Source organism: Fundulus heteroclitus, chromosome 3 (assembly GCF_011125445.2).
Source record: "Fundulus heteroclitus isolate FHET01 chromosome 3, MU-UCD_Fhet_4.1, whole genome shotgun sequence".
Lineage (NCBI taxonomy): Eukaryota > Metazoa > Chordata > Actinopteri > Cyprinodontiformes > Fundulidae > Fundulus > Fundulus heteroclitus.
Window position 1 is genome coordinate 31,775,297 of NC_046363.1, and position 12,757 is coordinate 31,788,053.

The window sequence follows — 12,757 nt, forward strand, 5'->3', positions numbered from 1 at the left end:
GATAACTTCGGTTGTTGCCAAAATTCAATGTGAATTTCCTATTCAAAGCCCAATTAAAAATGTAATTATAGAGACAAAGAATTGTCTTTAATGTGTTCAGTGATAATTTTCCCTGTAGTACAGTATATTAATATATTATTTTAATTTAGTTTCAATTTTATTTATTTAGCAGCAGTTCACCACACGTCATCTCAAGGCATTCAATCGAAAATGTACATTTTGAAATATTGATCAATCTAAACACTGCAAAAGCATTAAAAAAGAGCAAAAATATTTTTTTGTTAGTCCAAGTGCTTGTTTTAAAGTCGTCCCCAACGCACACTGATCAACAGATTTTTTTATTAAACATCCTTTTAATAGAGGAAGTGGGAGGGATGTAACTGCTTTCACACCAGAGCAAGCAAGCTTAAACAAAAAGGTTTTACTGGCAAGTGCTATGAAGGATCTGTGTTCTCTCGCTCGTGTGATTTTGCATGCAAATGTTTTAAGGTTTGGGGTGAACTGTGGAGACTTCCTTTTTTAAAAAAAAAAAAAATTACTTCAGGAAGGAGAGTGTTCTGCGTGCTGATATAAGTCACCCATCTGAGGTAGGATCATTCTTGTTTCTTTTGTCTAAACTTTGTTTTAAATCACTTTATTTTTCAATCGAGTTAGAATCATCTACATCTTTAAAGAAAATGTGAAAATCTACTGTGTGGCAACACAGTCTGTACCTAGAGAAAGTTTTTTGCAATCATTATTTTTGATGGATTAGGAAAAGTTTTAAATATTTCTAATTTGAAACTGGCCTTTACATGAAACAGTATTTAACTATATCCTGCACATGGACATTTTGAAAGCTGCTGTGCTAAATCTTCTATACGTGGCTATAATTTTAAGTTTTTCTTTTGTTTTTGTGCACAAAAACATATGTAGGAAGTGTATTCTTGTACGCTACTTGTGAAGTGTCATGATTCTGCTTTAAATGCAGAGTTTGTGTCGCACACAGATGCAAGCAAAGCTATTGTAATTTTGCATCTCCTTCTCATCTACAAAACATTAACATTCAACCTTAATTGTTTTCTATATGAATACAATTGCTTCACACATTAGTGCAGGGGTCACCAGCATGGAGCCCCTGGGCACCAGGTAGCCCTCAAGGACCATATGTGGTACCTAGCCTGTTCAAAAAGATAGCACAACCTTCCAGTAAGCTGCATTTAAAATGCTATTTTATTCAGCTGCTCTTCCTTTTTTAATCATACTTGTATTTACATAGATTTAAAAGTAAAGTTAAGGTAAGCTTGGACTCTTGTAATTCAAAGGTCAGTACTGGTAACTCTTTGTATATCACAGTACTGATGAAGTAGCTCTCGGTCTCAAAAAGGTTGGTGACCCCTGCATTAGAGGGTAACAGTCTTGTATCCTTGTTCTACCCTACATTTAAAATAAGCACTTTTCCTGTTCTATCTTTCTGAGAAAAATGTATTTGTTTTCAGGGTTTTAGAGTGTTTATAACATCGAGATCTCAGCCTTCTTGGACCTGAGAAGGAAACCAGCACATTGATCTATTGCTTAATACCAAACAGCAGAAAGTCCCAGAGAGAAGCATGACAATGAATACTCTTCTTGTACAATGGGTGATATTTCAGAGCCTGACAAATTGTACGTAGTTTTTGCTTGTATGTTTTTTTCACATTACACTGATAAACTATTCATATATTTATGCTTATGGATAACATTTTATTACTTTCCTTCTCTCTTTGTTTTCTCCCTAAAACAGGTTTTTGTTATTACACAGATATCCGCTTCACTTTGATAAACAGTACTCTAACTGCTGTGGAGGGGTCCTGTATTGAAATGAAATGTAGTTCAAACCAAATTTCTCATAGACGTGAAGGTGCTTACTGGTTCTGGATGAAGAATCCAAAATGGGACGATGGCCATTATTCTGGCATTGTCATTTTCAGCACAAAGGAATCAGAACGCTCTGTCGATCCACAATTTAAAAACAGAGTCAAGTATATAAACTCACCGAATAGTGACAATGAGTTTTCACCAACACAAATATGTGAAATATTGATCTGTGACCTGAGGAAAGAAGACACTGGGCAATACAAATTCAGATTTATTTCAGGAAACCATAAATGGATGACGAATCCAACAAATCTAACTGTCCAGGGTAAGTTTAATGGCATGGAAAATGAAATATGTTCAGAAAATATACAGGAAACTGCATATTAAAGTCTTATGGGTGAGCTGCTATTGTAGTGGAAGGAATCAAATCAGTGAAATTATTAACAATATTATTTTCATTTTTAAATAGAAGTAGAATAAAGGTGAAACAAAGATATTAAAAAAATATTTAAAATATATTTAATTTTATTTGTAGCAGGTGTTTTTAATGTTTTTATTTAACTGGTTTGAGTCACCATTTAAAACTGGAAATCAAGGATCTAATTTGGAATATTTTAAAAAATATATACATTTTTGAAAAATATTCCAGACTTACCTCAGAACTGAGACAGCCAACTCACCATGCATCTGTCTTACCTTGATGTTTCTACGACAGTGCATGATACCAGAACACCAAACGCTACAAAACATCAGAGTACTGCACGACCCAGAATGAGTTTTGAGGTCATTTGGTCAAAGACAATAGGAAATCATCATATATGAAGCTTTAAATCTGCCAACACGATTCTTTGGCAGTTTTGATAAAAAGCAACAGCAGACAAAGATCATGGAATTTTTAATTAACCCATACCTTAATCATAGAAATGATCTATTGTAAATACAATGAATATAATACAAAATCTATTTTTAACTGTATTTTTTAATATATTCCTGTATTTATTTTCAGAAAATCCATGCCTTATCACTTTTAGCCAACCACCAGCTGTGATGGAGAATGAAAAAGTAACACTCACGTGCTCAACTTTAACTTCGTGTCATTCCAACCCACATATTTACCCTCTGAAGCCGCTGTCCTCACCAGAAAGCCCAAATTCTCACACCGTCAGCAGTAAAAATGAATCAACAAAAAGTACCAACCTTAGTTTTACTGCCAGCAGGGAAGATGATGGGAGAGTCTTTTCATGCCAACCACCAGGAAACAAGGACAAGTATTTGATCCGGAATATTACCTTGACTGTAGAATGTAAGTCTCTGAAGTGCATTCTTGTTTTGTCTTTCTTTTATTGAGTATTACTGATTTAAATGACCTTTTATTTGAAGGTATTTCAAAAATAACAAAACTGCTGAAGTCAACATAACTAATTTGAAGCTGCAACTCACTATGTTCGGGGTATGGCCTTTGCTATTATTGCTCCTCAATTATGAAACTAGAAACGTTCAACTTCTGAAGAAGTTGAAGAAGGCGCCCGCCTGGTGGTGCACGTAACCGTCAAAGGCAAAGTTTCAGAGTTCCTTGGTCGTAGGCTTTTATCACTTGGGGATGTTAAATCAATATGAGTGTGAAAAGGATTTGTCTTCGTCAAAACCAGCCGACAGGGGAAGGTCTGCATCCAAGCAGCATGGAAAATTGGTGTTATTAAAACATGATTAAATACTTCAGTGTAGCATGAAAAAATGAAAAATGTGAATAAAAATGTTAAAGGCATTACAAACTACTAAAGGAAGTACAACCACTGTGAAGCAGAAGTTAGTGAGACCTTCCTAGAGCTACTTCCGGTTAGCAACATGCTAAGCGTTAGCCGCTAACATGGTTGTGTCCAGTATCACCGGGTGATTGTACTCTGTTAGTTTGGTCCAAATCCTGTACTGGGAAGTTCCTCAAAAAGGGTGCCAATACTTAATGTCACCAAAGCTCACCAAAGGCCATGTGTCAGATCGGCCTCCTTTAGCAACTAAGCCTCACCAAATCTGGGCCCAGAACTCAACATTTGACAAAAATGGTGTGTAGTGCCATTTCCCACAGGTGAGTGATGATGTATTGGCCGGGGGGTAGTTCTTGCTGTTGCAATTTTTTCATCATTCATTCATTTATATCAGTTGTTCACATTGTTTATTTGTTACTAGTAAAAAAAAAAAAATATTGGGTACCCCCAGCGGGTTGCGAACCTGCGACCTTTGGTGCACCAGCCCAACACCTAAACCACTGTACCAAAAAAAAGTGCCATGCAGAGGTCTGCATTTTTGCGAGGTCAACTGTGTCTAGGAAGTGGTTTTGAGAAGTGGTTTTTGTCACCACGGTAACTTTAAATGGCGTCAAGTACAAAAAGCCCGCTTCACGGCATCGAGACGAACGTTTTGATGTATAGTATGTGGGGGTAGACCCTACGGTTCGGCCTGTATTAACGGTGATGGACCCTTATTAGGTGCATAACATAAGGCCTCCGCCATGCATTTTCAATGCATAGGCGGGCGCCTAATAACCGGCCCCTGCACATAAGAGAGGCTTCTTTACTGCCTACCTCTAAAACTCTGTATAAAACTTACTATTATAATTTGGCTTTTGTCACTAGTGAGACTTAGTTTTTGTTTTAAATTGGTTTTATTGTTTCTTTTAAGTGTTTCTATGCATCATCTTTTTACTTTTGTTTTTTAATGGATGTGTTTTAGTTTGTAGCTATCTACAGCACTTTGTTTCAGCCATTGGCAATAAATATGGTATATTATGGTATGGTATGGTATGGTATGCCATCAAGTAGCACAACCATGTGTTAATATGCAGCTGCTGCTTCACAAAACAAATAAGATACATTTAAAACCATAACCTACAGTATTTTGGATGTACATTTTTCCATCTAGCCTCAGTGGTTAGTGTTTATTTACTGAACTTGCTCAATTTGAAATCAGCTTCAGTGTAGGATTTCTATCAGGAATTTCTGTGAGCTATAAACTGGTGATGTGTATGTGGACTGATTTCTCTTCTTGACCTGACTTGGTTGAAACAGATGCTCCCAAAGACGTTCAGGCTGTGATGAGCCATGAACCCGTGAAGGAAGGAGACACTGTGAATATCACGTGCTCTGCTAAAGGACATCCCAATGTCACCTTCATCTGGTTTATAAATAACAGAACGATGGCGGGAGCTCAGCTTCGATTTGTATCAATCAAAGCGTCAGACAGCGGATCGTACCACTGCCAAGCTCACAACAAACATGGGACTAAACGGTCTAACACATTAAGAGTTGATGTGCTTTGTGAGTACTTTTAGATTTATATATATATCAGATTTTTATGGCTTTTGTGTATTAGGAAACTAAACTCTAATATTAGTTTGTGGGATGTTTTGAATAAATTTTTAACAAATTTGAATATTATTACGTTAATTTATTCCAGTGAGTCAGTGCACTAAGGGAAACACATTTTATGGGTTAATACTAGCTGATGGTGTTTTAAAGCTTTTATCTCTGTTAATTATGATTTTTTTCCACCTCCAGCTAATAGCAGCACAGCGTTTGAGAGCATAATATTGCACCAGACCAATAAAAGGGCAACATTTTTCAGGCAGAAAGGAGGGCTTAATGTATGTTTAATAATAATGTTGTATAAAACTGGCTTAAAGGTTATTTTCTTTAAAAGGCATTTTTAATCAAACAAGCCTCTTAGAAACACATAATCTACTTTGTTGAATGTGACTGTATACATATATATATATATAAAAGCCATAAAGGGATGTCTCTTTTTTCTGCAGATCCACCTACGGTTCACGTGCAAGACCAAACCCAACCCCGAGAAAACCTTAAAGTGACAGAAGGGGATAAGATTACTCTTAAATGTATTGTGGACAGAAGCAATCCAACTCCACGTTTAACTTGGAACAAAGATGGAAAAAAGGTTTTGCAAAGCCAGGACTACATTATTTCCAGAGTCAAACCACAGGACAGTGGCATTTACACATGTACAGCCATAAACTCTGTTGGTTCGGGGACATCAAATCCTGTTTATATTGATGTTTTATGTGAGTTTTACTTCCTCTTTAGTGTACATTGACATGTAGTGTTATAGTCAAACTATAAAATCTGTCTTTTTTCATATTTTTTAGACAAGCCGCAAAGCAAGGTTTCTATCAGTGCCAAGGATAACAATGTGAAAGTTAACAGCTTCCTTACATTTACCTGTGACACCAAGGCAAATCCAGAGCCTTGGTTCTCCTGGTACCATTACAAACAGTCTGACCCCTCCAACTGGACATCACTGATAAATAAAAAGCTTCTAACTTTTAAAAGCATTCAAAGAACAGATGAAGGCTGTTACATTTGCAATGCAAGTAACAAAATTGGTAATGGGGAGACCAGTCATCCCAAATGCATTCAAATCATTTGTAAGTAACTGAGTTGGTTTATGAAATACGATGACGACAAAAATAATTCCTACTAAAGACTTATTTTTTTTGGTGCTTTTTCTCCACAGTTCCTCCCACTAAGGTCTCACTGTCTTTGGCTTCTAAGGTTAAAGAAGGCCAGTCTGTTACAGTCATCTGTACAGCCGAAAGCTTCCCTTTGTCAAACTTTGAGTTGAAACGATCTTCGACACCTGATTTTTCAACCTCGGAACAGTTTTTTTATCAGCCTGCTAATCAACAAAACTCTCTCACCTACACTTTTAATGTAACTACCGCCCACGCAGGGTTTTACACCTGCGTTGCATCAAACAGTGAAGGAAATATGAGAAGCGCTCAGAGGAAACTGGAGGTTGAATGTGAGTCATCTAGACATGCACACAATTTGAATATCAAAGCCTTTTTCTTCTATTTTCCAACAAGCTAAAGTATTCAAACAGTGAATGTAAAAAATGCTGTTGGCTTCTAAATATTCCGAATTGTCTTTTCGCTATTGTATTCATTCACTTCTATTGCTCCAGAACCAAAGTTCTCAAACTGTGAAACAACCGTCACACGTATTTTCCAAGCCTTTAATGATAATCGGAAGAAATAAATAGTAGTTTAAAAAAAACAAGTTGTTCAAAGCCACAGAAATTTACTTTTAACAGAAAGCGTTGCAAACAATGATCTCTACAAAGAAAAAGTGTGGCAAACAATTATCTCTAGAACTCCTAAAACCAATTGAAGCAGACAACCATGAACCAAAAACAAGAGTAGATGCTTACCTATTAACTGCAGAAGTCAGACCACAAACCCAACAGAACCATACACCAGTTGCGAGTTGGAAAACCACAAGTTGATGAGCTTTGTGACTTTCTGAAAACTGTCAGCAACTCTAGCTAATAACAGTTTAATCTAATCCTGCAGCAGTAATTTTAGATTTTAAGACCGTTTTTCCCTTTTGGAACTTTGATTACAAGAGACCTCCTGTCTAGTTATTTTTTTATCGGAAATGGCAAAATGGCAATTTGTGTTGTGAAAGTGTTATTAAATGTAGGTCGGTATGTTGATAAATACGGTAGAAACCTTAGTTTTTAGACTTGGAAAGAGTTTTGTGTGCTCAGTAACATCTAAAGCTTTAAACGTATATGGCCACTTAATATGCTTATTAAAACGACCAAAAACTGTTCGGTCAAGATAAAATAAGCTTAAATACACCAACCCTCCATCTTGATAGTGTTGCGATGGGCCTCTTTGAGCCGAAAAATAATCCCCTTTTAGGTGTGATGAACAATTATAAACTGATGTGGCAACATCTACCGGTAGTATCGCAGAACTATCAAAATGTTGGCTTGCTTAATTTATAAATCAAAATTAAATACAGCCAGACCGAGCCTGACCCTCTGCAATGCCTCGCAATAAAGCGCCAGCTCGGTGTGATCGAAGACTATCGATCGACAACAATTTCAAAAGCCTCAGATCAGAACATTTACTCACGTCAATCAACTTTGCAGTCACATCTGAGCATTGGCAGGTTTAGTGTCCGCTTCAGTAAACACCAATATTCATTCTGTATTCCCAGTGACATTCCCGTCTTTTCCCTTTTGAAATCATATTTCTTTTGTGCTTTTCTTTTGCTGGATATTGGAACAGTATTCACTGTTTCGCTGGGAGATGCTAATAGCCGTTAGTGTTTAATATTGTAAATAAACACCAAACGCTTTATTTACTAACAAATCGAGCAAAAACAATGCAGAAAAAAACTAAATAACAACTAATATGCCAGCAGGACCTGATAATCTTTCATAAACACTGTGCGTAACCAGAGTGACCGACTGACGTATAAATAAATGAAAACATGGCTATGCACCTTTAATTTCCTCTTGTTTTTAATCCATGTTTCTGACCCAAATCCAGATTCTCCCAAAGATGTGAAAATAGAAGCTTTCCCTGGTCTAGTTGTGAAAGAAAAGGAGATGTTCACGTTGAATTGCAGCGCTCATTCCAACCCACCAATAAGTCAGTTCAAATGGACAACAGAGAGTAACAATAAAAAGGAAATTACTGTGAGCACTGAGAGGACCTACAAGGTATATTCTTCCAGGCCTTCTGACAGTGGGACATACAGCTGTGAAGTCCAAAATGAGATTGGTAGCGGGAAATCAAAAGTGGAGATTAAAATCAAGTGTGAGTATAAGAAAAAATACCAGAGTGTATATTTTAAGTACAAACTGGAGGCAAAGCTTAATGGATATTTGCTCCTTGATTTTATCATGCTTACAAACTTTTAGCACAAGACATATTTTTCTTGTATTAAAACCATGATTTCCTTAATCATGCTGCTCAGATGCGCCGAAACAGACAACAATCTTTAAAGGAGAAGAGCAACAGCACCATGGGGGACGACGTTCTGTTAAGCTGAGCTGCAGCAGTCATTGCTATCCTTCTGCTCAATATTTCTGGTACAGTAAGCCAGACAACAGAAAGGTTTCTGACCAGCAGAGCCTGACCGTGTACTCCCACCAAGCTGGGGAGTACTACTGCATTGCAAAAAACGAAATGGGTCAGACACAGTCGGATTCAGTCTGGCTGTTTGACGGTAAGTCCTGGTTGCTTTTGGCTTTAAAACGGAAAACGCATGAAACAAATGTGTTTGACAACGAATGCTCTGTCTCTTGCAACCACAGACACAGTTGAAAAGATTTTGAAAGGTTTTGGCTGGTTTTGCTTGTTGGTGCTCGTCATAGTCCTAATTGGCTATTGCAGGTAATTAATGAATGAGAAGTATACTTTTCTATCAAAATGGAAATATGAATTCAAGCGTACACATGTTGTATGGAATACAACATGTGTACGCTTGAATGCAACTTTGTTTTCAGGAACAGAATGAACAAAGCAAATCAACAGAGGACAACAAATACGAGGCCCTGCTGTAGTAGTATGCTAATAATTCAGGTAAGCACGTATTCTTGTATTGCTGATGAACAATTTCAAGCTTTTGTACACATATGAATGGAGAGCTTGTTGTGAAAGTCCTAATGAAGCAAGTTGTATTTTTCTCTTCCTGAGGACCCACTTATTAAACTTTTTAAGACATTCTAAAATATTAACAGTAACCCAAGTCGTAATGTAAGATATGTGTCAATCAATGAAATTTCTTACAACAAGCATCTGAAAAAGATCTCAGACTAACAATTAAGTGTGAACAGGGTGTCTACTTTGCGCTGAAATTGCAGCGAAATCAAGCTGGCCCTTTATGTGAAAAAAATAAAAAATAAAAAATTGTCCCCTAATCCTGGTAGTACAATTCTTTGCAGCAAATTGTGCATATTAAGCCTTTGCAGTTAGTTGCAATTGCTTTTGTAATTGCTGGGTAGGAATTGTGGCCTACTCTGCTTCACATAATTGTTTCTATTCAGGCACTTTGGAGGATTTTTGATCCCAAAACAAATGTTTTTAGTTATTGAAAAAAATAAATATATGGCAACTTGCATATGTGTGTCGTTTGCGGTAGAAAAGTTGACAAAAAAACAAACAAACACCCATTTGCTTTTCAGAGCATCCATAGGTGGTGTAAAAGATCTGAAAGGAGGAATACAAGAAATGAGAATATTTTAAGACAACAGACCTCTAGAAGCAGAGACGAGCTTTTGTCAGAGCCGCAATGCCGTACAACGGCTCAGGATCAGCCGCCTCGGCCAGACGTCACGTAAGTGAGCGGCCCCACACGGTCCCACAGAACAAAAGACATTCTGTTAAACAGAGAGACGTTTCTGTTTATGCTGTTTGAGAGAAAAAAAATCAGTTCAGCATCGTACAGATATGTGGACCTACAAGAGACTTCACAGCTTTTTACGGTAAAACAGTCAGCTCACATATGTTTTTTTTTCCTTTTCTTGCTCTGCAGGTCTACAACCTACCATGCTAACACTGTTTATGCCACAGTCAATGTGCCATTTGACAAAGTGAGTAAAGTCAACCTAACAAAGAAACAAACCATAGTAATGAATAACTAAATAAAATGACTGTGCGGAATTCATCTCAGATTATTTCCTTTTTAGCTCTGTAACCACCACTGTAACATTTTCAAAGTGCAAAGACTCAGATTTACACCAGAAACATCTGAGAAATAAGTAACAATGAAAAATAACTTTTTTCAGATACATATTTAGAGGATACTCAAAACCAAACAGTAGACTTCTGTAGCTAATGATTTTGTTAGGCCTTCTTTCATTGTAGGATTATTCTCAATCTGTTTGAAGGAACCTAGTAGACCTGGATTATCGTCGAACTGCTGACTGTGTGCTGGAGTTGTGTTCTCTCTGTTTGTCCGATCAATAGATGTTTGTAAATACAGTAACCATAAAGTAGTCTGCTACACAGAATAATGAACCGACTCACTGCCTCGGATTTATTGCATGCATGAATGAACTCATTCTGTTTCTAATGCAAATTTACCGATATCTTCAGTCTGCATCTGCTCAGTCTCCGTCAGCACAAAGGGCAGGACAAAGGCAGCAAACGTGCATGGAGGACGATTCGCTCAACTATGCTTCTCTACATTTTGAGAACAAGAAGTGAGAAAAATTGTTTTTGCATTTGTTAAAAAAGACAGAAATATACAATCAGCATCGCAATTTATATATATTTTTTCTCCTAGGAAAGTAGAAGAGCCTGTATATTCGCAAGTGTGTAACCAAAATCCCTACAAACAGGTCAGCAACCTTTGTAGCATACTCCCTTAAAACAGTGCTGAACATATACGTGAGGAATGACTTTATCTGTTTTTAATGAAGTCCAACTACTGTTTAGTTGTAAAAAGCTTTCTCTCTTTGCTCTCCCTTTGGCAAGCACAGGGAACCCGGGGGGACTATGAGAACATCAGTATGGTTTTGCCGATCGTTGCTCAAAGTCAAAGTCAAACCTTTAACGATGACTCAGAGACCAGTGATGAAGAGGAGGTCAACTATAGTCAGGTGAACGTTATTTCCAAACCTTCATGCCAGACAGACACGACAGACTCCAGCACCTCTGAGGATGAGACTCTGTACTCTGAAGTCCGGCTCTGATTCAAGACACCTGTTGGGAGCTGTTAATCAAATCCTATCTTGATAGGATGTGCATATGTCTGTTCATTTGTGTTCAATGACAAAGTAGAGGAGAGAAGGAAGTGATCACTGTTTCATTCTTTAAGGGACCATGACAACAAATGTCATTTTTCTGTGGTTTGGGGGTATAATATGATCCGCTGTGCACTAATGAGGCCGTGTGAATGTCAAGAGTGGATGCCAAAGGACCTGCTCTGGGGCGGTCAGCTTTGTTTCTTTGCTCAAAAACGTTAAAATCAGAGAACAGTTTATAGTTCTACATAGGTTATCTTTCTACATAATTCATATTCTCCGATTATAGCACACCATCAAGCAAACAGTCTCCCGCCAGCTGATACACTGGTCAGCTAACTTGATGCCGTGAGTCGTGCTAGCATGTCTGACTGCTCCACACGAGCAGAGGATGTCCGAGGTTGCTCAAAAACAGACGGAAGTTTCCACTTACTCCCAAAGGATGAGAGAATCAGAGTGATTAATTTATGGGGAAGTACCACACAATTATGACCCCAATTTGAGACTATATGTTCAGCGCACTTTACTGAATACAGTTTCCTGAACATCGGTGCAATCAAGTCTGGGTTTTTAAGAACCTTCTGTACCAACACTGAAGGTGGCGACCGCAACGCTGTCATCGTCCGTAAATTTGTTTAATTTCTAAATGCTGTCAAATGGAAGGAAGGCGTGTTTGTAACTAAAAAATCAGGTTGACTGACTGAGTGACCAGCTAAAGCGCTGCCAGCTGGCTGTGCAGCAAGCGCCACGCCACTGTCACGAATTTAGTTTTGTGCTTCGGTCCCACTGTGTGGATGATGAATCACGCCGGCAGGTAAAAGCCTTTGGTCTGCTTGGAAAAGGCTATTCAAACCAACCTTGCTCTATGTGAAAACAGTAATAGTCGCCATTTCTAAACCATGATTTACCTAAGATGAGCATACCGAAGTCTGAAGGCCTGACCTGTGGAATGGAGATGTGTTTTAAACAACTTTACTGTCAGTACAAATTTATCTAAAAGAAAAAGAATAAACCAAAAGAAAACAAATCGAGGATGAATCTAAAGTATTTCAAGAAACAGTCACTGACATTTATTTGTTTTGAAAGAGTTGCAACGTCATATCAAGGGATCTGGGACTCCGGCAAACCACAGTAAGGGCCATCATCCACAAACGTGGTGATGAGCCTTCCCAGGAGTGACCGGCCATCTAAAACGTCCAGAGACCCTTAAAACTAAAACCATTTCATAATCCAATACTTTTTTCCCTTTAAAAAAAGAAAAATCTGATATAAAACTGCTTTTTGTATATATTCAGATTATTTTTGTCTGACATTAAATTTAAAAGGCAGAAACAGAAAAAAAATCTATGAGGGGGCAAATACTTTA

The 12,757-nt window shown here is 37.6% G+C and overlaps 1 protein-coding gene across 2 annotated transcripts; it reads left to right on the forward strand.

The window, feature by feature from the left end:
- Nucleotides 1-1,485: 1,485 nt before the first annotated feature.
- si:dkey-24p1.1 (uncharacterized protein LOC556718 homolog) lies at nucleotides 1,486-12,653 on the forward strand. 2 transcript variants are annotated; one of them, XM_036135227.1, is made up of 16 exons: nucleotides 1,486-1,644; nucleotides 1,763-2,161; nucleotides 2,843-3,139; nucleotides 4,899-5,147; nucleotides 5,642-5,908; nucleotides 5,993-6,271; nucleotides 6,361-6,648; nucleotides 8,189-8,458; nucleotides 8,619-8,870; nucleotides 8,959-9,037; nucleotides 9,151-9,226; nucleotides 9,829-9,980; nucleotides 10,179-10,236; nucleotides 10,742-10,848; nucleotides 10,932-10,986; nucleotides 11,128-12,653. In XM_036135227.1, exons 1-16 carry the CDS (start codon nucleotides 1,590-1,592, stop codon nucleotides 11,338-11,340), a joined length of 3,096 nt encoding a protein of 1,031 aa, XP_035991120.1. In that variant the 5' UTR covers nucleotides 1,486-1,589; the 3' UTR covers nucleotides 11,341-12,653. The 2 variants fall into 2 exon arrangements, with proteins under 2 accessions (XP_035991120.1, XP_035991121.1); XM_036135228.1 differs by having other exon boundaries at nucleotides 11,123-11,347.
- The last annotated feature ends 104 nt before the right edge of the window (nucleotides 12,654-12,757 follow it).